General features: G+C 35.5%; 1 protein-coding gene across 1 annotated transcript in view; it reads left to right on the forward strand.

Annotated features, from left to right (window-relative positions):
• Positions 1-8,969: 8,969 nt before the first annotated feature.
• Positions 8,970-23,682, forward strand: part of LOC140149300 (uncharacterized) — a 76,046-nt gene continuing 61,333 nt past the window's right edge. Inside the window, exons 1-5 of the mRNA XM_072171566.1 lie at positions 8,970-9,208; positions 12,365-12,565; positions 13,522-13,872; positions 14,640-14,762; positions 22,185-22,271. Coding sequence (XP_072027667.1) covers positions 9,142-9,208; positions 12,365-12,565; positions 13,522-13,872; positions 14,640-14,762; positions 22,185-22,271 — 829 coding nt within the window. The 5' untranslated portion in view covers positions 8,970-9,141. The remainder of the gene's footprint in view (positions 9,209-12,364; positions 12,566-13,521; positions 13,873-14,639; positions 14,763-22,184; positions 22,272-23,682) is intronic.

Raw genomic sequence — 23,682 nt, forward strand, 5'->3', positions numbered from 1 at the left:
TTAAAAGATCGTACAACATGGCTGTAACATGTTCAACTAGCGGACCGTAAGATGTGGCACCACAATAGACTGGAATTTAGTGATTTCTTTTCTCTTGGTTCTCTTGAAGATTTTACTATTTCGATTTGATGACCCAAATAACATGAATAAGAATAAAAAAAAGAAAATGATAGATTGCTCCAAATGTTCACATCTTACCACCAAACAACAATCTTTTACGCATTAGTATTTTACCATGATATTTCATGTATTTGGGACAGGCCCTCCCCGTATAAACTAATTACCAGTCCCTTATATAATTAATTCACGTTCATGTTATGCATCAGTGCGCTGACAAAAATGGTAGGAATTGAACGCTATACGGAGGTAAACATTAAATTAAGTTAAGCATTTTATGCTTTCTTGATAAAATTCCAAATATAAAAGGTGTTAAGAACAATTCCTGGCAAAGCGACAGATTTGGGTAGAAAATAATAGTAGTGACCATGAAGCTATACATGGTACTGATCCAGGGGTGCTGAATACAAATGGAAAAATCTTAATTCAACTTTAAATGTATTTTGTTCTTTATTCTTTATATCGTGCTTAATTCATACTTTATATTGAAAATGTGGAATTGGTTTATTTGTTTTCAATATATAATTTTCTTTAATGCATACCATTTCAAATGTACAAGTTATTACCTTATTGGCTGACTTACAGAGTTCAAAGCAGTAATTATTTCAGTAGTGTGCTAAAGTAAGCCAGTTTCAAACTTGTGTTAAGGTCAATGTAACAATGTCTGTTGAGCACGGTTAACGGTTGATGAATAAAATGAATACGTTTGGAATTGAAATTACCCGCAACCACATTATGCCGAAGCATTGTTCCATGTCCACATAGTATGTAGATTTTGTCTGATGCCATACAACATGTACCTGTCTAATGCCACACGTACAAGTACTTACACAAGAACCAAATCACAACAGAAAATACAAAGTTCTATTTAAACTGCACACTGCTGTATGAAGCCTCCTTTTGAGGAAAGAATAAAATACGTACAATAATGTTACGGTATACTTGTATGCCAATTAACAAACTTTCCTTTCGTCCTTTTCGCTTAATTAATAAAAATATTAAACAATTTGATCAATATGATTGGTAAACTTAATATTAATATAGTTGTTTTTTTGCAGCAAACCTTTGATGATAGCGTATTTTAAGCGTACATCGCATATTTACTGTTTTGAAACGGATTGGCTGCTGAGGCGATCCGCTGATGTCGAGTGGAGATTTATCAATGAACTTTGCGCCGTATACGCGTTGCTAGCTCCGACTTGCAATGCCGTGGTAGTACGCGCTCGCTTAAGGTTTACAGCAAAATATCATTGAAGTTAAAGCCATATTATAACATTTTCATACAAAATAGATTAGCATTTATTTGCCATAAAATGTTAGTTTTTACTGTCAGATATATCCCCTTCTATTTTTGAGCCGACCAACTACGGCAAAGCAAAGAAAATTGGAATTTACTACCAGCGCATATGTCGCCAATACGTACCACTCCTTCGGTCATGTTATGGTACGACCGTTTGTTGTGTAGATCACCGTCCCGCACGCCGTGTACGTACTGTGTCATGTGTGTGTTATGAACATCGTGTATGCGTTCGACTGATAATTCCATCGTAATAATAAAACGCCGATTCCGGCGTTTTATTCAAAATCTCGGATTTTGACAAAACTACAGCACCTAGAGTCTTGATTTTTGCAGGGTATATTGGTTTAATAAAGTACAATATAATCGTGTAAAAATGAATTAAAAAAATCAGTGAGGGCGTCCTCCTCAGCAAATGTTATAATATGGCTTTAAGCTGCAAGTTACAACGGCGATCATTTATACATTATCATGATTATGTTAACGTAACAAGATGGTATTGTGAATGTGAATATCTCTGTTTCAACAATAAAATGCACATAAAGTAACAAAATGGACTTTATTCGGTACTTGAATATTCATAATTTTGCAAACAAACCATAATACAAACTGTATATTAAATATCCCATATTATTGCACACAAATTAATATAGCTCATCGTATAACATGCCTACTCAACATATCTCGAATATTGTCTAATTTCATGAAATCGAAATTTAATGCTTTACTATTAATGGTATATGTACATACCTGTATTATATTCTTGTCTGCTGACTCTCAAAAACACAATTTTTTGATATTGGTAGACATTACATTACTATGTAGATGAGCTAACAATGTTCAATTCAGTAAAGCTGGAATTTATAAAAATTAAAAATTGTTGAAAAGGGAAACAAATTCGCAATTTCCTTAATCCTATTATTTTAAACGCATATTTATTTTCAAGGTGATGCTTAATTAACAGTCCTCTTGATTAAAAGATTTAGTCATTTTAAAGAAAAGTAATTCAAATGTTACACTAACAGTTCTTGTTGTACGATACCCATGCTGCGCTAAGGCAAAACCCGGCGCTATAATTTGCTATGTTTTGACAGATACCCCAAAAGAACGACAATGCCTTGCACTGAAAGTACATCACTGCTGGTGTGAATTTTGAAAAGATCCTAAAACATTACAGACTGGTTACCAATCAGTGCCATAATAGCAATGTCACCATAAGAAAGTCAGAAAAATTATCAACAATGTATCGGTATATTTTCGTTCCTTTAATCCATTTTGCTCGACATGTACGTGAAGACTGGTATTAGTTGCTCTTGCATGAGTATCTGAAAGAATAGCAAAAATAAAGGAAACAACTAAATATTACTTATGAAAATACTAACGACATAATTATAATACTAGCAAAAGAAAATGTTCAGGGAAAGATGATGAACACAATGATAGACTTATAAACTGAGCTTAATTTTGTTTAAGCAAACGCACTTAAACTGACAAGCAGAAAAATATGAATGTCATTATTTTTTATAATATTAAAAACAAATCAAGGTAAACAAGATTGCATTAAGTGTGTAAAAGGGCAATCCTTTGTATCGTGAATACATACAGCAGAATTTCATTGACCTTAAGAATTATCAACTATTGCTTTGACTATTATGCTTTACACACCCCAGTGCAGTTACCATTATTCAGATGCATCCATGTATATTATGACCAAGTTGTCTGAACTTTGAATAGTCCAACTCACTTTATTCTGTGACAAAATTACGCTTCAGACTGTCTGTATATGAATTATTGAATATTGACCTTTTAAAAACAAGTATCACAGTTTGATAGTTTTGTGGGTAGGATTGTACAGGTACAGGTAAAATTGGTTATCAGACGATATTATTAAATAAATTAAGACTTTTTTGAGATTAAGTGGTTGTGTATGCGTACTTCAATGCTCGCTTCAATGTTTCGTGTCCCGTTGTATTTGTCTGTCCATTGTCTGTATCCCTAACCGACCCTGAACAACGCGTCTTCGGCCATAAACCCCGGGTCATAAACTTCCTGCACTTATACCTCGCCAGAGTTCTGAAGTCCCTCAAAACACGTTGATGGGAACGTAAACGGAGGATCCGGGGGCTCTGGAACGTCAACGCACAAAACACTATTGGAGGTTCTGTTTGTGCCTGGACCTTTCCTGTCCTATTATATATTTGTCTATTTTGTTATTCTGGTTGTCTATATCCAGGTCCCAAGCCAACCCTTCGAGTCAGGGGGTTCGTTTATGGTAATTATAATAATTTATTTGATAAATGATTTATAGTATAGGGGCCTAAGCGTAGCTGGGAGCGTAGCAGGGGGTGTTTGAGAGAGGGGGTGGCCCTCAAAATTTGAAGAACTTTGAAAAATGAAATCCCAATTGAAAGCATTTGTTGCACCATTTGCAAGTTACATTATTATCAAGAATATGGGATCAATATATTATATCAAAGAGGCAAATTAGTGCCTTTAAACATGTTAAAACAAGAAAAAGTTGCAAATCACAGTTGTGGTATTTCATCACAAGTAATATTCAATTGTCTTATAGCCTGATATCCTATATTTTTTTTGATTTGTTCTCCTGTATGTCTGTCTGTGTACATGTATGTCTGTCTGTTTCTGTGTACCCTATTGTATGTTTGAAGAGGGAAAATACAGAATATTATTGGAATCGTGCAAGAATAATTATTTGGATAAAAATGTACGTGTACTAGAGTCACTACGAATTATGATGTTGTTGCTTGTCATATATTTCATAAAGTTTGTATTGTTCCCCCATGTTGTACATGTTTACTGTCAAGTCAAGGCTAGTGATTTGTTCTGAATTGTTTGTGCCAAATTTACTCAGATATTCTTGTCTTTGTTCCTTCGAAAGATTCATAGTTCAATGATCAACAAAAATAGCCGTGGTACACCTAGTGCGTTGCTTTGCTGGTGGCATTAGCTTGGGTGTAAGTTCATATAGCGACCTGTATGCCTTTGACAATACATGCTATACTATTGTCTAGGTGTTTCTCTCCGTGGTTCAATGAATCCGTGCAAGAGGAAAATAAAACCACTGATAAAACTGATTAGATAAAATGTTGTATGCTTATTTTCAATTTATAACTAACATTAGACAAAAATCAGAGGATAAATCGGATTCTAAAAGTGAAAAGTTGGGGTTCACAGAAAAGAAACCAAAACCTTAAATTATATCAGCTATAATTGGAATTACGAGGCTAAGCTTTAAATCAAAGCTCATTTAGTAGACCTATATCCATATTTATTATGTTCAGTAACGATGACAGAATCCTGTAATTTAATTTGAACAGTAGTGTACCCTATAAACATGTTTAAAATGGTGTCTCGGTCCCGGGTCTTGGGAAGCTTTTCGGTATATAGTATCACCCTGGCAGTGTCACGTCTTCAACAAACGTCAGCAAGCTATGTTCTGTTAATTGAGACACGTAAAATAACCTCTTTGCGCTGTAAGCAAAACAATTTACAAATTGATTTAAAACCTTGAAGTTCCAAGTGTAGTTTCGTCCTGATTCGGAGACATGCCGCGAATCGCGAAAAAGACCATGAAACTTACGTGCAGTGCAACAAGCCATAAATTATGACAATTTTGGATAAACTTGAATGTAATTTAAAATCCATATAGAATTAAGTTACAAATCTGTTCTATATTCACAGAGGGAGCCGTGCTTTTAAAATCCGTTCTTAAATATATAATAATGGGTGTTTCACTCAATGATCAAACTATACATAGTCTAGTCCCTGACGAATAATGGACCAGGCTCTAAACTGAGATGATCGTGTTATGTCACTCTGATGTTCAGCCCATCATGAATAATATAAAGGTATAATTTCGGGTCTGATTTTCATCATATTGGTTTTAAACATGAGCAAAAAAGACATATTTTTACATTATTATGTTTTGTTGAATCCAAGTGTGTGAAAATATTGAATTCAAACTATAATAATGATAAAATTGGCGCTTTACGCCCAATATTTATAGGTCTCGCTATGAATTTTAAAAACTCATAGCTCGACCAATAAATGAAGAGCTTATTTTCAAATCCACAAACCCATGTTTCTGATTTACCTGTGCGATATTGCAATGGCTTGTAGTATTATAATTTCAGTTGGATGCACCATTACAAAGCAAACAGTGGATGGATTCACAGTAACAATACTGTGTAAGGCCTTTGTTTCCCAAATGAGAACAACAGTCTGCATATTGGCAAACAACAGGTACATTGATATTGTTATGCAGCATTGTTATGGTAAATAATGGCTTGTTGATGGTACAACTCATTGTTGCTAATGTCAAACCTGTCAAAGTAATTGTGATTGTATCACACAAGTAAATGAGACACGTGGGGTTGTGGACTTAACACGGTTTGGAAATAAGCTCTTCAAATATGGGCTTAATCAATCCAATTTTATATTAGTGTGTATACCTTATAAAGCAAAATTTACGACGACTTTTATAAAAATAGTGCCACTTCTAATTTAGATAAAAATTGCCTTTAAAAGGGAAAGCCAGCCTCAATGTAGAAGAGGTCTTGTAATTAGTTTTGGTCAATGTGAAAGGCATTTTTAGGATCACGCTTACATCTACATGACAGTCCACCAAACCATCAACGATGAGAACATGCACACTGAAACAGCAGAAAACATTAATTCCTAATCTCATGTCAACTCTTTTAATTCATTACATGTACTCCAAATTGTTCTGGTCTGTTTGTTTTGTTGTTGTTGTTGTTGTTGTTGTCGTTGGTTTTTTGTCTTTTCAGCTTTTTACCCACGATATCTCAATTTCCAATTTTGTAATACCAGAACTTACGAACTCAATATCTTCGCTTAGGAATGTCCGATTTCACTGCTTTCGATATATACACTGCCGGTTTGAGTTAACTTACATGTACATTTTATTTTAAAATAACTTAATTAATTCGCAATGTATAGTTTAAGCCTACTATATTATAATAGATAGTGGCCAGCACATTTATAAAGGACTGGTTACTCACTACAATCTTCACTCTTAAACTGTGTTTTTCTGAATGTGCTGATCATGTTGATTGCTAGTCGGAAACTCCTGCGAAGCTATGGACATGGCATCTTACATACTCCATTCTATAACAGTCTGCCTAGTGCCTTGTGTGTTTTCTCTTCAATCATTTTGTTGAATGTAATTTTATGAATCAAATAGTTATGTGTCATTTTATTTATAATAAAGAAGTTATTAAATTAATAAAGTAAGACAATTTATTTATCTATAAGTGCATGTCAAATGGGGTACATTGTTCAATACTATATGCATAAATTATGCCCATATTATAGCTAGGCCCTAAAAACTTTATTTTGCATCGGATTTTTCCCGTTGAAAAGACAAAACTGATGTTTATGATAGCAACCATTTCATCAATAACATTTTGAGTCATTTTTATCCATAAAACGACACAGGATATGATAGATAACTACTTTCACATCAATATGGTCCATATGATCACAGATTGTTGAGAATCTGTGATATGATCCAGGATCCAGGGATATGATGAAGATTTTGATTCTATAGATCTGTTATCAACATGATATCACGCTGTTCAGTGGTCAAGGAATAAGGATCCCCGGTCAAGGACACTGATATGACATCATAGGTGATGTCAGATTTTCTTCTGCTGACCATATGATGCTATATATATTAACTATTATTGTTACATTTAGGCCTTTAAACTTTTAAAGTCATAATTAATTAGTTCAAACATAACTTTGGTAATACTCACTCGTTTTCGTTCGTTGAAACGGCAAAACATACTTACTTTTCCTAACAAATCGAATTAAAATATTTTAAAAAAATTTAACCACAAAAGTAAAAAAAAAAATCTTCCAATACCACTAAAATATAATCTCTTGAGTAAACTGACCCCAAACCTGGAACAGGTACCAGCCCCGAATGGGCTGGCGAAAAGAACGCGTACTTGTAATGCCATGAATGCAAACGGTGCACACAATGGTGGATAAATTAAATACCGATTGATCTAATCAGAGAAGATAATATATTCTCATCTTCTCTGATCTAATAATACTGGTACGCGAACATAATTACCGCTTTGCTACCGTACCGCTATATCACTAAGCTTTACATGCTGCCTGTCGAGGTAATGTTACGCCGCCCGGGACGCCGCCAAATCCATGTTTAAATTGAATACATTATGTATTTGGATTGTATAATGTGGTGGGGTACTGTCTTCTTTGATCATGTTTATCCAAAGGACAACTTGTGGTACTTATGTTAAAATGAATTAAAAAGGAAGGCTCTGCTCTCCGCAGGAATTTCACTCACTTTTAGCATAAAAGTCTGCTTTAAGATCTATAGGACTGTGGACATTGCGTCAATTTTCCATGACGGGGGCATAGTAAAAGAGAAATTTGCCAGGAATCCTGCAACGGAGAAACTGAACGTGCTCTCAAGACCAGATTTCTTGAATACAAATAACATGGATTAAAGATTAATACGCGCCAAACGTAAAATAACCTCTTTGTGCTGTACAAGCAAAACAATTTACAAATTGATTTAAAACCTTGAAGTTCCAAGTGTAGTTTCGTCCTGATTCGGAGACATGCCGCGAATCGCGAAATAAGACCATGAAACTTACACGCAGTGCAACAAGCCATAAATTAAGGACTACGGCAATTTTGGATAAATTTAAATGTAATTTAAAATCTTTTATGTTACTCTGTATTTTCGCAAATAATTTTACTTTTAAAATGGATGCGTTTACCTTGTTAGTCAGTCACATAGTTTTACATGTTTGATAGTAATACAAGTTATACAAGGCTTGGGTGCGGTTGCCGTAACTTATGCTTTCTATTATCGGAGAAGCCTATTCTTTAATTAAGTTTTACTCTTGTGCTTGAACATCAAGCAACTTACAGCTAAGGTTATTATACACGCCCCTCCTTTAAGTTAAAAAAAAATAATTAAAAGTGTTCTTACCGTTTCTCCAATTTCAAATGAAAGCCCTTAGATTCAGAAGTGTCACCTGTGTTCCAAATATATGAGCAGTTATATATGAATGTATAAGCATTTGCGATCACAAAAAACAAGCATAGAAAAATCTAAACGAAGGTCATCAAGATCATTTATCTATTGATTCTGTCCATCCTACCAAACTAAATGACCCCAAAACACCGTTATATTATCTTGACAATGACGGTCAGTAATTTTTCATAAAGGCTTTGAATAAAGTTTTGAATAAGTTAAGTTGCAATACCTAAGGTCATATGTCCCTATTACTCTGTTTTTGCTACAGCAGTTGTGATTAATATCATCACCAGAAGTGAAATGTCTTTGTGATTCATTATTGATGATGCCCTTTTGAACTTAGCCTTGTTCACAAGGATATTAGAAACACACACGATAGAGTTAACAGTTCACACTTGGGTGTATGGAAACGACGTTTCATACACTATTAGGCATAACAGTGGTATAGCGGTAGTTACAGCACCAAGTACATGTAGTAGGGCGTTTCCAAATTGTAATTCGACTGCTGCTAGAGGTTTTCTGTTCAATACGCAAGGAATATCAGAGGATTTTATGATTGACACGATACTCTAACGTAACTTAATTATGATGTAGTCCAAAATATATATTCCATAAGCCAACTGTTTATTTTGAAAAGGAATACGTTAGTAATTCTTCAACTTCAAACATGGAATTACCATTTGGAATATTATTGACAACGGCCATCTTGTTTCTCGAAGGTATCAATGGACAATGTAAGTTAACATTCTTTAAAGTGCTAGTTTTGGTATTAACTTTCATCATCAACTGTAAGGTCCATCGCCAGGTTCTTTTTTTTTCGATTATCGTTCGTCCTACGAAGTTGGGGGGGGGGGGGGTGGTGGGGGTAATCAAATCCAGCATACTAAACGTTCGCATTTGCATTGTAATGATTTATAAGCCATTTTCGTAGATCCATCCTTTGCGCTCATTTTAATGATAGATATTTAACCCACCGGGGGCATCATTGTTTGGTGGGAATGCTCCCCCGGAATTCGAAGATGGGTGTTTGGGAGCTGGGAGCGTACCGGTAAAAGAGGTCTTTCGGAGCAGCGAACGGTCAAAATCAAAGGTCTTTTTTGAACTTTCTGGTGGAAAATCGCCAGAAGCCAGAATAAAAGCTGAAATGTGAGGATTGAGAAACTTTGGGGGCTATCGAGCTGGAATGGTCAAAATCAGTGGGTCTTTCAGCTCTCTATTTTCATTGTAAAATTTAGGGGTCTTTCGGAACTGCGCATTCCAAAAACAGGGGTATTTCGGGGGAGCATACCATTACCAGGATTACCATTTTGTTTTAAGTGCCACCCAGGAATTTAAATCACCCGCCCAAGGGGTAAGGGCGCCCGTCAAAAATGTAGGCTTACTGAGAAGGGGTTGTTGAAGCCCATCCTATGTTTTTACACTCAAATCAAGTACGCTTTTCCTTTTGCTCTAGGAAGGGAGCCTCAATCTTATTTTCTTGGTATAGACGAATCCAACGGACAAATTGATGGTCAGAATTCATTCAGCCATTACTGGGTACCCTCTACCAGGGTGGCACTAAATTTACGGTTTTTGTATTAGCCACGCAAACCTATGGCGAATTGTGTTGGCTTGCTTTCAACAAAGTGAGACTATGACACCGACGCCCAGAATGGCTTCAGGAAACTTAGGTCATATCATGTGAGTCATAGCCCAGCAAACACAAAAATATTTTTAAAACGTTTTAAACGGGTTATATTTTGGGTTTTAGTAAACATGTTTTAATAACATTAAATGTCGGGTTATATAAAGCTTATGAAAACGTTTTTTTTTTAATGTTTTGTATGAAAACACACTACAACAACATTTTTAAAATGTTGTCCGAATGTTATTGTAAAATATATTTTTGCAAACATTTTTGCCAAATTTTCCGTCAACACTTGAATAACGTTATGTTAGAATGTTTTCCTGTAAGTGTTCAAAAATGTTTTTGAATGTTATGAAAACGTTTTGTCCTTTATATACCATATATATATAACCCGACATTTAAACGTTTTCTGGCAACCTTTTGCGAATGATGTCGAAAACGGTTAGTGTTTGCTGGGAGTTAATCGTCACAATTAATGATCTTGCGAATATCCTGGATGACAAGTCACAGATTGACCTGATCTTGCTTGACTATGCCAAAGCCTTCGAATACCCGCCTTCCCTTAATCATGTTAAGGTTCCCTTCCTTCTCTTGCCTTCGTCTTCATATTCTTTAATTTTTTCCCGTCACTTCTTCCCCTTAATGCTATTGCTTGCGCATGAATTTGTCTTCTTTCATCCCCTTCCTCTATTCCCTCCCCCATCCCTTTTAGGTTTCCCCTTTGTTTTTATTCTGTTCCCTATATTTTTCTTTTATTCGTCATCGGTTCCTTTCTCTTCCCTTGCCTTCCCTATTGACCCTGTCTTATGCCTTTTTCTTTCTTTTGTGTTCTTTCCTTTCCCTTCTTTTTTTTTCCTTTCTTCCTTTCCTTTCTCTTTTTCCCTTGTCTCTGCAAAAAAATGTCCACTCAGATTTCGCCCACCCTGCCCACCCCTAGCTATAGTCTGGCAACCCGTGTGCACCCAAATGTTACAATCATGATAACTTTGTCAACGTCCACTACCATGACAACCAACGCTCTGCAGGGTCTATTGTTCTTAGAGCGGTCTTTTCCCGCGATATTTTTTATAAAAAGCCGTAGAACATCGGGTACCATAAACTTTTTTGAATCAATGGGGACGAAAATGCGCAGAGATAGTATTTATTCGACCATCCGCATCAGGAAATATTGTCCAGCAAAATAGTCCAGCTAAGGTTTAAAAAAATAGTCCCAGCTTATATAAATACATTCCTTGCGTATTTATTTATTTATTTATTTATTTATTTATTTATTTATTTATTTATTTATTTATTTATTTATTTATTTTATTTATTTATTTATTTATTTATTTATTTATTTATTTATTTATTTATTTATTTATTTATTTATTTATTTATTTATTTAATTATTTAATTAATTAATTAATTAATTAATTAATTAATGGGTCGGAGAATTGGTCTGAGAAGGTGTGGGCCTATAGGCCTATCATAAAACTACACATTTATTTTCAATTTGTTATTTCGTTTTGTTTGTTGAATACAAACTAAAAAATACTGTGAAACAAAAGAACTTTTGTACAAGAAAATATTATTTGAAACAATCAGGTTACAGAAAAAAATTCTTGTAAAGTCACTGTATCTGAAAATGTCAAGCAAATGCTGATATTCTTGGGAAAGAATGGTGGTATTAAACAAAACTCAATAACATTGTAAACCAGTTGAAATAAGAACGAAATCCATAATTTTAATTTTTTAAATTTTTTTTTTATTGTTTAGGAAAAAAATAGTGCCCAGAATAATGTTATGCATAAAACGTAATCGCGCCATATAATTTCGTGTAACAAAAACCGGTGGACCATCATCACCTATTATACTTATATCCAATAACCGGAACGGTATAACAATTGAAATGGCAGGACAGATTGGTGGACAGATTGTTTTGCTAAATTGGATAGGGTCTATGCCCTAAGTTGAGAATGGACCGTCCCACTCGATTTGTAAAAAGGTCGCGAACCCTTTTGATGGACCCAAATAACTGCCTAAAATGTGGTAAAATTGAAAAGAAATGGGGTTTTAAATTGAACTTTGGAATTTGAAAAGTATTATAGTATAAATCACGTCAGGTCTATGGCTGTGCTAACACTTTTCTTTGATGACTTTGGCCACAATTTTTTTTTTCAAATATCTTACAAATTCAAGAATCTAAGCTAATTGAACAGACAGTAGTTGTGATTATATTAGTAAATACTGACAAGTGGATATTATTCATTTTATTTTTTAACAGCATGTACGAATTCTGCAGAATTTGATACGACTGATGAAGCTGGAATAGTAGCTGCCACATGGGTTCCTGGTTGTACGCCGTATTTTGAATTTTGTGTTCAAATGGCAGCTGATGGTGTCGCTGAACTTTATCTGTCATCCACTAGAACTAGAACTGTCCCGTATTTCTGGATCAGCCTCGGTTGGGACATTGATTTCAATGGTAAATAGGAAACCAAATAAAAAATATACAAACAAATAAAACACAAAAGGACACAAAAATGCCAAATAAAACAAGAAACAAAAATCAAACAACAACCCAACACACACACACACACACACGTCAATAACAAAAGTACTGCCGATTGCAGAATAATACAGCACAATTTTGTTATGCCAGATGAAACCTAGCTCAATTCTAGTTCTCCCTAACTGGGAATAGAAGTTAATATTCTATATTCAATCAATTTTGGAAAAACAAAAAACCAAAAATTTGTCTTTATTTCATATGAATTGATTTAGAATAAAGCACATTTGCTAAAAATCAGAATGGATAGATTGAAATATTATAGCCTTTATGCTAGTCTTAATTAAATTAGGCTTTATTGTCACAGCATACAACAACAGCCATGATTTTGGCCCTTATTTCAAATAATTAGCCAAATATCAACATGATCAAAATTTAACTTTTATTGTACATAACTCGTTTTAACAACAATAAATCAAGCAAGTATATGATTTGTAGAATGAACTTTTACAAAACATCAAAGTATTATTTTCAATAATTGATTTTGATAATGAAAATCGATTTTTTTTTTTTTTTTTCAACACATCGTGTACCCTTAATTTGATACACATGGGTTTTACAACGCTCTACTGCTGTACACGCGGCCATGATGCGATCGAGTACGTTTTGGACAATGTCATGGTCACACTCTGCAGCTCTACGTGCAAATTTAAAAAATGCACCAAATTTCATAAAATTATACTGATTAAATTTAGAGCTTTTGGTAATGTGGTATCAAATTGGAGCTAACAAATTTTTGCACACGACCGTGTCAATCAAATTGTCATAATATGTGCAGGCTTAGATTTATGACGGGTTGTATAAGTAAGGACTTTCTCTTTGTGTTGTGTTTATTAATTTGTTCTGGGTTTTTTTTCTATCATTCATTTCAGCTCCTGGAGATGCTGGTAATATTCCTTACAGTTATATAGCATACTGTGATGGTACCAACGACTGCACATCAGCTGTAGTGGATAGGTCTGATTCTTCAAGCAATGGAGACGTCAATGAGAACGGTGAAACGTGTTTCGCGGTTTATACAACTAGCGACAGCGACGGGACTAGGGACGGGGTTCACGTGAGGTACGCAAACGTGATGAATGCATTCATCTCATTAAATGAGCTGGGTACGAACATCTTTGATCCAGGGGCTATTAGATACGTTCTCTTGGGCTCACATGCTGGAGACATGGAATTTGGCAACCAGGCAGATGAGAGCGCAAGTTGGGAGATATGCACAGATAGTAAGTTAAAACAAAACATTCGGTAAATAATAATGATGGTGATGATGATGATACCAGTTCCAATGCTGCTAATGCACAGGACCTACCAGCAGTGGTACTGCACTGGTACTACACGGGTACTCCCCTGGTACGGCACAGTACCAGCCAAGTACCTTGGCGAGGGTGTACGTGTGCCCCAGCAAACACACAACGTTTCACAGAAAAGGATTACATTTCGGGTTATATAAATATAAAAACGTTTAAATAACAATCATAAAACATTTTTGACAAAATATTTTGCAAAAATGTTTGCCCAAAATATTGTACAATAACGTTTTATAAAAACGTATTCATGATCTTTATATAACCCGACATTAAAATGCACAGTGCTTGAAAAAGACGCTGCCGGGAATCATAAATTTGAATTTGGTTTAGAGAATATAGTTAATTCTGTACGCAATTTTCAAGTACATCATGTTTGTTACGCATGTGGAAAAATCAGTTGATTTCAGATTCTTTTTCCGTGAGTTTTGCTTATTTCGTGTTAATGAAAACAAATCAAAATGTACAAATATTATGTACGAAAAGAAAACCCCAAAACATCGCGTCCGTACATTCCAAAAAAATGCCATAATGATAATACTGGGCATCAACCAGTAGTTGATAGCTAGTCGTGGATGGAGAAACTCACCTCGCATTAAAAGCCAATACTTCCAATTCAATTCATTCTTCAAGTTACCTCTTTACTTGTAGCGGTTAAACTGAAATTCATTTGTTTTATATAATAGATTGGGATTCACTGGCTGTTGGTGACGACATCGTAACATCCGCCGCTACTTGTCCGGCGGCAAATTGCGATACCCTTATTAACGACGGGAAAATAGCGAATGACGGACTCTGCATGGAATTGAGTAAGTTTTGAGATGATTTCGTTTTTTTCTCATTTACATATTGAAATTAGGCGTTCCAAATTGGTATATTTCCAAAGAAATCATCAAAAAATGTTAATGAGGATCCCTCATTTGATATCAATTTCTTACACGAATATCATTAATAAAAACACCGCAGACTAAACCTCTCAACAAAAGTTTGGAAAGTTTTTCCAAGCATCTATATTCTATATCGCATATGTTGAATATCAATGAATAGCTACTTTATTCCTCTTTACAATAATCACATTTTTCACGCCTGAGTATACACGTCTTATGAATGTAGTGGGGACTCAAACAGAATGTGCCAAATTGACCATTATTTGGTGCAGCAAGCTGCAAGCCCATATCTTCACAATCTGGCACCTAATGCAATCCTCCAAGATGACACCGCTCGCCCCACAGAGCCAGGGTAGTCAACGACCACCTACAGAATAGGGAGTAGAGCCAAAATGGCCTGCCATCAGGACAGACCCGGGAGGGGGGGGGACCAGCTTGGTCGTGCTGTGCGTGCCAAAGAAGCCAAAATGCAACCACATTGAATGACCTGCGACGAATCTTTGTTGAAGAATGGAATGCCATCCCACAGTAACGTGTAACCAGGTCAGTGAGCAGGTGCCTGACTATTGTGGCTGCCTATGTGTTTTCCACCCGCTATTGAGGTTAGTAATGGTCAATTTGGCAAATTCATTTTGAGACCCCACGACATTCACAAGACGTGTACTCAGCCGTGAAAAAGGTTATTGTTTCAAATGGGGTGTCATTGTAAAGGGGAATATTGTAGCTATCCATTGATATGCAACACGATATGAATATATGTCACAAATAATTTGAGATACAGATGCTTGAAAAAACTTTCCAAACTTTTGTTGAGGAGTTTATATTAGAGACATTGCGATTTCCAAACGTAGACATCGGACGTACGTTGATGTAACCACTCTCCTGTATCGAAGCGAGGTAACGTATTTAGCTATTATTGAAGATATTCCACGTGCGCAATCGACGTAGGTACATCGTTGAAAATTCACAAAATTTGTCCATTTCCCAATATATTAAAGACAGTCAAAGATAATGAACATATGAAGGAAAGTCTAATTATTATTATGATCCTTTTTGTTTGTAAAATCATTATAATAAAGGTACAAAAATGGACTAAATTTAAACGCAATATTCACACGCAGAGATTGCCCATTGAAATGTGTGTGATACTTTGCGTTAAAAAAATTACATTGCGATTTCCATTTTGGATTCCAACGTAGAATAAAAACGCAGACGCTACGTTGAAATATGCTGATTTTACCTCATGTCTAAGTCCATGCAACGCGCCCAATTTTCAGGACGAAAAAGTCTCATTTTGAAAGTAAAGTCATGATGTATGTATATGTAGTGATCTTTAATCTACCAAAATATATGTTTTGGGGCAACTATAATATTTGGGGAGCACAAAAAACAATAATTAGGTTTAATCAGCGTGTAGGTCAAAATTTTAATCAAAATCAAAAGCGGTCTGTTTGAATTTAGGCAGAGTCTCAGCTCACTGTTATTTTTCAATCACTATGCCCTCTATTTTGATGTCTACACTTACCGAAAGTGTAGACATCAAAAGGCGATGGGTTCAGTATAGTTCCCAGCTGTTTGAGGCACAAGATGACAAGGTGTATGTACAGTGTGAAACGAGTGAGGAAGAACCTCCACCATTGAGATCTGAAGTTGAGCTTGCCATGGAACAAATGAAAAATGCTAAGTCACCTGGCATTGATAATGTAGCTTCTGAGTTGTGGAAGGCAACTGGGAAAGAAGGGATAGACCTAATGTGGCGTCTATGTGGTATCATCTGGAAAAAGAAGAAATGGCCGAGAGACTGGTGCAGGGCAGTATTTATTCCACTGCCAAAGAAGGGAAATTTGAAAGAGTGTGCCAATCACCGGACCATCAGCCTGATTTGTCATGCAAGTAAAGTGCTTCTGAAGATCATCATCAAGAGAATGAAGAACAAAATGGAGCAGGAAATATCTGATGAGCAGGCAGGATTTCGTGAAGGAAGGGTACTAGGGACCAAATTGTCAATATCAGGAATGTGATTGAGAAATGCAGAGAGCATAGACTTCCTCTTTACATGTGCTTCATAGATTACAGTAAAGCTTTTGACTGTGTTAGCCACCCTCAGATGTGGGAAACTATGAAAAAGATGGGTTTTCCAAGTCATCTTGTGGATCTGATCAGCTGCTTATATGAAGACCAAGAATCGGCAGTCAGAACAAGTAGTGGAGACACAGATTGGTTCAAGATTGGAAGAGGCTTACGACAGGGCTGTGTGCTATCACCAAACCTATTTAACATCTACTCTGAAGACATAATGAGAACAGCTTTGGAGGGGTTTGAAGGTGGAGTGAAGTTTGGCGGTACAAGAATTACTAACCTGAGGTACGCCGATGATACCACTCTTATTTGTAGCAGCAGAGTAGAGCTGATTGATCTTTTGAAGCGCATCAAAGAGGCCAGTGAAGAAAAACACCTTCTCCTGAACACAAAGAAGACAAAAATAATGGTTGTAGACAGAGAGAGAAAAAGTGATGAGTTTGTGATAGATGGACAACAGATTGAGGAGGTGAAGCAATTTGAATATCTGGGTTCAATGATTAACAACAGTGGTGACAGCACAACTGAAATTAAGAGAAGACTGGCTATTGCAAGGACAACTGTGCAGGGCATGTCAAGCATATGGAAAAGCAGAGGCCTATCCATTGACCTCAAGGTACGCCTACTTCGTGCAACTGTGTTTTCCATTGCCACTTATGGATGCGAGTCTTGGGCTATGACCAAGAATGATAGGAAAAGAGTAGATGCTTTTGAGATGTGGTGTTACAGGAGGCTTCTACGAGTGACATGGAAAGACAGGAGAACAAATTCCTGGATCCTTGACAAGATTGGTACAAGTCTAACCATCAGAAGCGGCATAATGGAGAGAAAGCTGAAGTACTTTGGCCATATTGTCAGGAAACATTGGGGTGTAGAAAAACAGATTTTGCAAGGGGCCATGGAAGGCAAACGAGGAAGAGGACGTCCACCAACATCTTGGACTAATGACGTGAAGCTGGTTTCTAACCAGGGAATGCAAGGTGCAACACACTTGGCATCGGATCGAGTGAGATGGCGTACTCTTGTGAAGACCACAGCAGCGCTACACAGCGCCACCTGACACAGAGAGAGAGATGCCCTCTATCGACTTAGGTTAGAAGCTGTTAGATATTGAGCAAATATTATAGTCTTTATTCTGACTTTCTTGTTCTCCATCGTGACGAATGAGCACAATCCAGTCTGGAACAGAGACTAGCCATATTCAACACCGTATTAACGTACGCGAAAACGTACGCGAAAACGTACGTGCCACGTGCTGCGTTTGAAAAATCGCAATGTCTCTATTATCATGATTATCACGCTGTATAAATGTCACTTACAAGGAGCAACTGGCCTAGTTGATGCGATCTGATTGTGATGATTCACCATGACAGCAAAATTAAAGCGCTTTGAATCCTCCAAGATCTGGAAAAAGGCGCTATATAAATCTATTTATTCGAAATTTATCATTTTATTTATTAATATTGTTTTGCAAGATTAGTCTTAACATATATAACTAATTAACAATAATATATACCAAGTTTTCAAAGTATATGATTTATAGAATAAACTTTTACAAAACATTAAAGTGTTATTTTTCAATAATATATTAATGGGATCATTTTTGGTTGCTTCTGCGGAGACGTATACAGTACAAACTCCTACAACTTATGAAGCATTTTTAACTCATTGGGCTTATATGATATTCATATAAGCCCAATTAAACAAAAATCATAAGTAGTCAATTGGTACTGTATACGTCTCTCGCAGAAGCAACCAAAATGATCTAAATTAATATATTATTGATAAATAAATCTTTAATGTTTTGTAAAAGTTTATTTGTCTATAAATCATATACTTTGAAAACTTGGTATATATTATTGTTAATTAGTTATATACGTTTTACAAAAGTATTTAAAAATCACCCCAGTATAAGCGGCCATTATGGATTTATGCAAATTAGCCACTTGAATTTTTGGGAACTTTGATGTGTTATGCTTTTCTTAAATGAATGGTAATTAAATGGATTCTGTTGTAATTATATAGTGGTGGGTGACTTAATTGTTCATAATTTGTTTGGCCTATAATTTACCTACCGGGATTTGAACCAGGGATCTTAAAAATGCTCTATTATACATTTGATTTTGGTGGGGGAAATTTTTCTTTTTCGTCTCACCAGTGGGCTTTTTTTTTTTTTTGTTATTTTTTGATGTGTTCCCAATGTAACAAACCATCTGAGGTATGGCAAACTATTCTGAAGTAATCTGAGACCATAAAAATCAAAAGAAAAGATTTTTTGTCATCTGTTGGACTTGTATAATCTCTTATGACGAGAGGAATACATAGGTATGTTTTTTTTATTAAGACGTGATCACTTTGAAATTTTACCTGCTGCATAAGCGGCCATTTTGGATTGATGTAAATTAGGCACTTTTCCACTACGGGGATTTTCGGGGGCAAGGAATCCAATTATTTCACTGATTTAAGTGATTCAAGACAAGTGGTTCATTTATATGTAAAGAAATGAGGTACATTCTGGCGGTACCTCTTTCTCATCATAAATAACGTACCGCTTTTCTTGAGTCACTGAAATTCCAGTGTAGTAAACTGGATTCCTTGCCCCTATAATATACATAACTTTTGTTACCAGTGTGTCATTATTTTTTGAGAAAAAATCAAAAATAGTCGCACATTTATCAAGGGGCGTAGTACCATTTTAACGTAAACAAAAACAAAATTCGACGTTTTATTGAAGTGCGCACGACCACGTTCTTCGCATTGCAACAGTCCGTTTTCCGAAATATTTAGCCTTACCAATTCGCCAAACTCAGTAATTTATTGCAGTAACGGTGGGTGACTGCTGCCACCTCTTTCTTATAAAAAAAAGTGGGTAATGAAAAAAACACATCAAGGATCAATGATACAAGAGGATACCTTGAATATACGAACAACTGAAAAGAAAGAGAACAAAGTATACCAACTTGATGTGGGGAAACAAAATACAGACTAGATGGTATGCAGAGGAAGACCAAAAAATCCAAAAAACAAATGTAGGCATAGAAGTAGGTAAAGTTCGACAGCCAAAAATGACCAATTCCAAGGTGTTAAACCTGCAAAAACAACAGGGATCAATAGGAATACAAAAGTTCACTGGAACAAGTGATGAAAATCACTGTGCACATAAGCAGACATGAAGAACCAAACAACCAATGTAGGTACAGGCAAAGTTCGATGGCCAAAAATTGCCAATTAGCCCACAAGTGTCAGGAAAACAGTACAGAAGTGTACAAGTGATGAAAATCAATGTGCACATATAAGCAGACCAAACAGACAACAACAACAACAACAACAACAACAAAAACCCCGACGTTTCGAGCAGATAAATTGAAGGCAAGTTCAAATAGAACTCAGTAGCATACACGACAACATGCGCAGAGCAAAGTAAGCGATGTCTTTACTCTATGAAAGCAAGTTCACTACAGAGAGTCTGCAATGGGGAAGCAATTAACACCAGAGGACAATAGGGTATTGTCCTAATTGACAGGGTGTAAATGTCAAGTGGGATCGTAATCAATAGAAGAGGAATAAATTAATAGAGGATAAGTGGACTCTATAGTAAAAGAGATAAAGATATAATTAGAAAATGAATGCATATATTACAATAAATGTGGGCCTACATTATACATGTGGTAAGAAAAGTGACAGAGCCAACTAATGCTGAATAAAACACAAGTCAAGGAAGGTCCCATATATTAAAGGTATACGATGTATTGTTGGTCGAAGCAGCAAAAAAAGTAGTTCACAGCATCTTGCGAATGGTAGTGAGCTTTAGCAAAAATTGCATTGCTCAATTCATAGCGAGCGTGTAGAAGAATTCAAATATTACAGATGTACTTTTGTAGGTCATGTGATTCTTGAGTTATGTTGTAAAGAGGGCTGAAACAACAACACTTTTGTAAAATGTACATAACTCATTAACAACATATAATAAATCAAGTTTTTAAAGTATATGATTTGTAGAGTGAACTTTTGCAAAACATCAAAGTGTTATTTTTCAGTAATAAATTGATTTAGTTAATGAAAATAGATTTCTTAGCTGCTTCGACAACAATACCTTCTACTCTTAAGACCATTATAGGATATGCATAAATGAAAAATACTTTCATATGCAAAGAAGAGTACATGTATTTTTGGTATATACTCAGAACGCTAGTGAACGGATGGCTATTGTTATACGAGGCTCATTCGGTCATTTAATGAGGCAATACAAACGATCGAAGTTGGTCATTAACAACAATAAATCAAACAAGTTTTCAAACTATATGATTTGTAGAATGAACTTTTGCAACACACAAAAGTGTTATCTTTCAATAATATATTGATTCAGATACTGAAAATTTTTTGGCTGCTTCGACCAACAATACCCCGTATATCCTCGTTTATGCATACAGAAAAAAAGTGAGTGAGGTGGGGAAGGGGTTGAAGTAGAAAAACAGAGAAAGAAAATACATATGCATGATAAAGATTATTCTCATTGCATGTAGACAGGCCTATAGATAAGTGGCATAAGCCAAAAATCACTAAAACCAAATATTATGTGCAAATTTAAGACGTGCATAATATTGTTTGCTAAAATCGCATTTGATTTTATAGTCCCGATTCTTATTTGTGTTGATTGCTGTGCTTTTAGGTAGACCAGATGGGGACAAGGGATGGGGACTAACACAATTTTTTGAGGTATCACATTCACAATCAATGATTCGATTAATCTAAAAACGTGATACATCTTTAATGTTCAAAATCCATCAGAAACAAATCTAAAGACACCGAAACAACGTCAACCCTACTGACAAGGTGACTAAAGTGTGTGACAGGTTTTTCTTTTTTTCTAAGAAGGGTAGAGCGGTGGGTTTGAGTGGGGGTGGGGGTGGGTTGGTGTTGGGTTCTTGTTCTGATGTTTGGGAATGATAGTTAGATGCAATTTGTGGGTTGGGAATGATAACTACTATAGGATTGGTATAGGCCTATCTGTGCAATAAATCAATGCTTTGAAATGTGTATTTTTTCTTAAATGACTTTTAATTGTGTTTTGATAATTTTAAATTGTGTTTTGATTGTAATCGTCTTGTACTTCCTTTGTTTGATAAAAATATTTGATTTATTTACCTCATTTCGCTCTGCTCACGTATTCTGCTTGCGAGTCTACAATGATAGGTCTATTTTACAATGAGTAGCATTGAGTTAATACTTTGTAATATTAAATTGTTTACCTATTACTTTATTTAGCGGCGGCTTCTAATCCAGCGTATCTAGAGATTGATCTTGGTAAGGAGATGCACATTGTAGGAGTGACCCTTTACAACGACAACACTGGTAAGTAATGGTGAAAATTGAACTTTGACACTCAGAATTATTTCATTGGATTTCTGCGTCCTAGTCCAATAGATTGCCGTAACCATTGTGCAAATCATGTTAAATTTGCCGTATCTGGTCCTAAGAATTGCAAAAATACAGAGTTCATTCATATTTGACCTATAGTTAAGGATTTATGGGGTGAAAGGTCAATATTCACATTGTAAAGGGGTCAAAATTTTAAGTTTCATCAAATTTGCATCAAAGTGTTCCTCTACCTTTAGAGATTAATAAAAAGAATACTTTGCACTAGCTATGATGTATGGTTAGTGTGTACGTAACAAAAGGGTCGAAAGCCCCATAGATCAATGCATTTGAATTTGTATCGATCTTTATCATATCCTACCTTGGTAACTATGTATCACAGCTAGTACAAACTATTCTTTTTATGATCTCTGAATGCAGAGGAACATTTTGATTTGATTTGGGACCCCTGTGCAATGTCAAGATTGACTTTTGATCCGATAAGTCCTAAACCATAGGTCAAACGCGTATGAACTCTAATGTTTGGAATAATTTGATATGATTTTGAGTGAAATCAAAGCATGTTAATTTTTTTAGTATTGTAGGCTATTACTCATTAAACTGGCGGCCATTTTGTTTAAATTTTTTAAGGTTCAAGGCGCCACAATTGAGCGTGATAAATAGCTTTTGTGAATTCAGTACCCTCAAATCACCCTTGATGAATATCATGTTTATCTACTTTTAACATAAAATGTTTTCTTACATTTTTCTAGAGTACAAATATTGAAATCCAGACACTTTGCCAATCATTGCTCTAAAAGAGCTTTTAACACTTTTAAACACACCAACATATGTGACCCGGCAGCACAAATGAGCCGTAAATTCCCTAAATTGTATTCTGAGTTACGGTGTAAAATGTGTACGAAGGTCATATTCATCGGTAACTTAAGCTGGCCCGACATCCGTCTCATTTCGATAGTCAAAATCTAATCAATAATCCTATTGTTGAAGTGGATAATAAGCTTCTACCTTAGATGGCTATAGAACTTTTAATAGCTCTGGTCTTTGTTTGCTTATATTGCTAAATCCTGTTCAAGTGGTGGGTTACCAGGCATTGTATTTTGTACAGGTATGCATAACCAACAATTAACAATGAGAGAACTTTCTTAAACCTCGTTGACTTGGGGATGATTTGAAATGACCGCCAATTATGACTGTTTGATATTCATTGCCAACAATGTGGAAAAAGAGACACATGTAAAAACGTAAAAAGCTATAATTTTGTTGAAGGAGCAAAGTTTAACAAACCATAACGCCGCTTCTGGATATCGTTTGAAGTCAAATGATATACCATTTTCAAGTTTATGATGTTTATTTTTTAAACACGAAATAAAACAAAATTGACCGG

This window comes from Amphiura filiformis, chromosome 3 (assembly GCF_039555335.1).
Source record: "Amphiura filiformis chromosome 3, Afil_fr2py, whole genome shotgun sequence".
NCBI classification, from domain to species: domain Eukaryota; kingdom Metazoa; phylum Echinodermata; class Ophiuroidea; order Amphilepidida; family Amphiuridae; genus Amphiura; species Amphiura filiformis.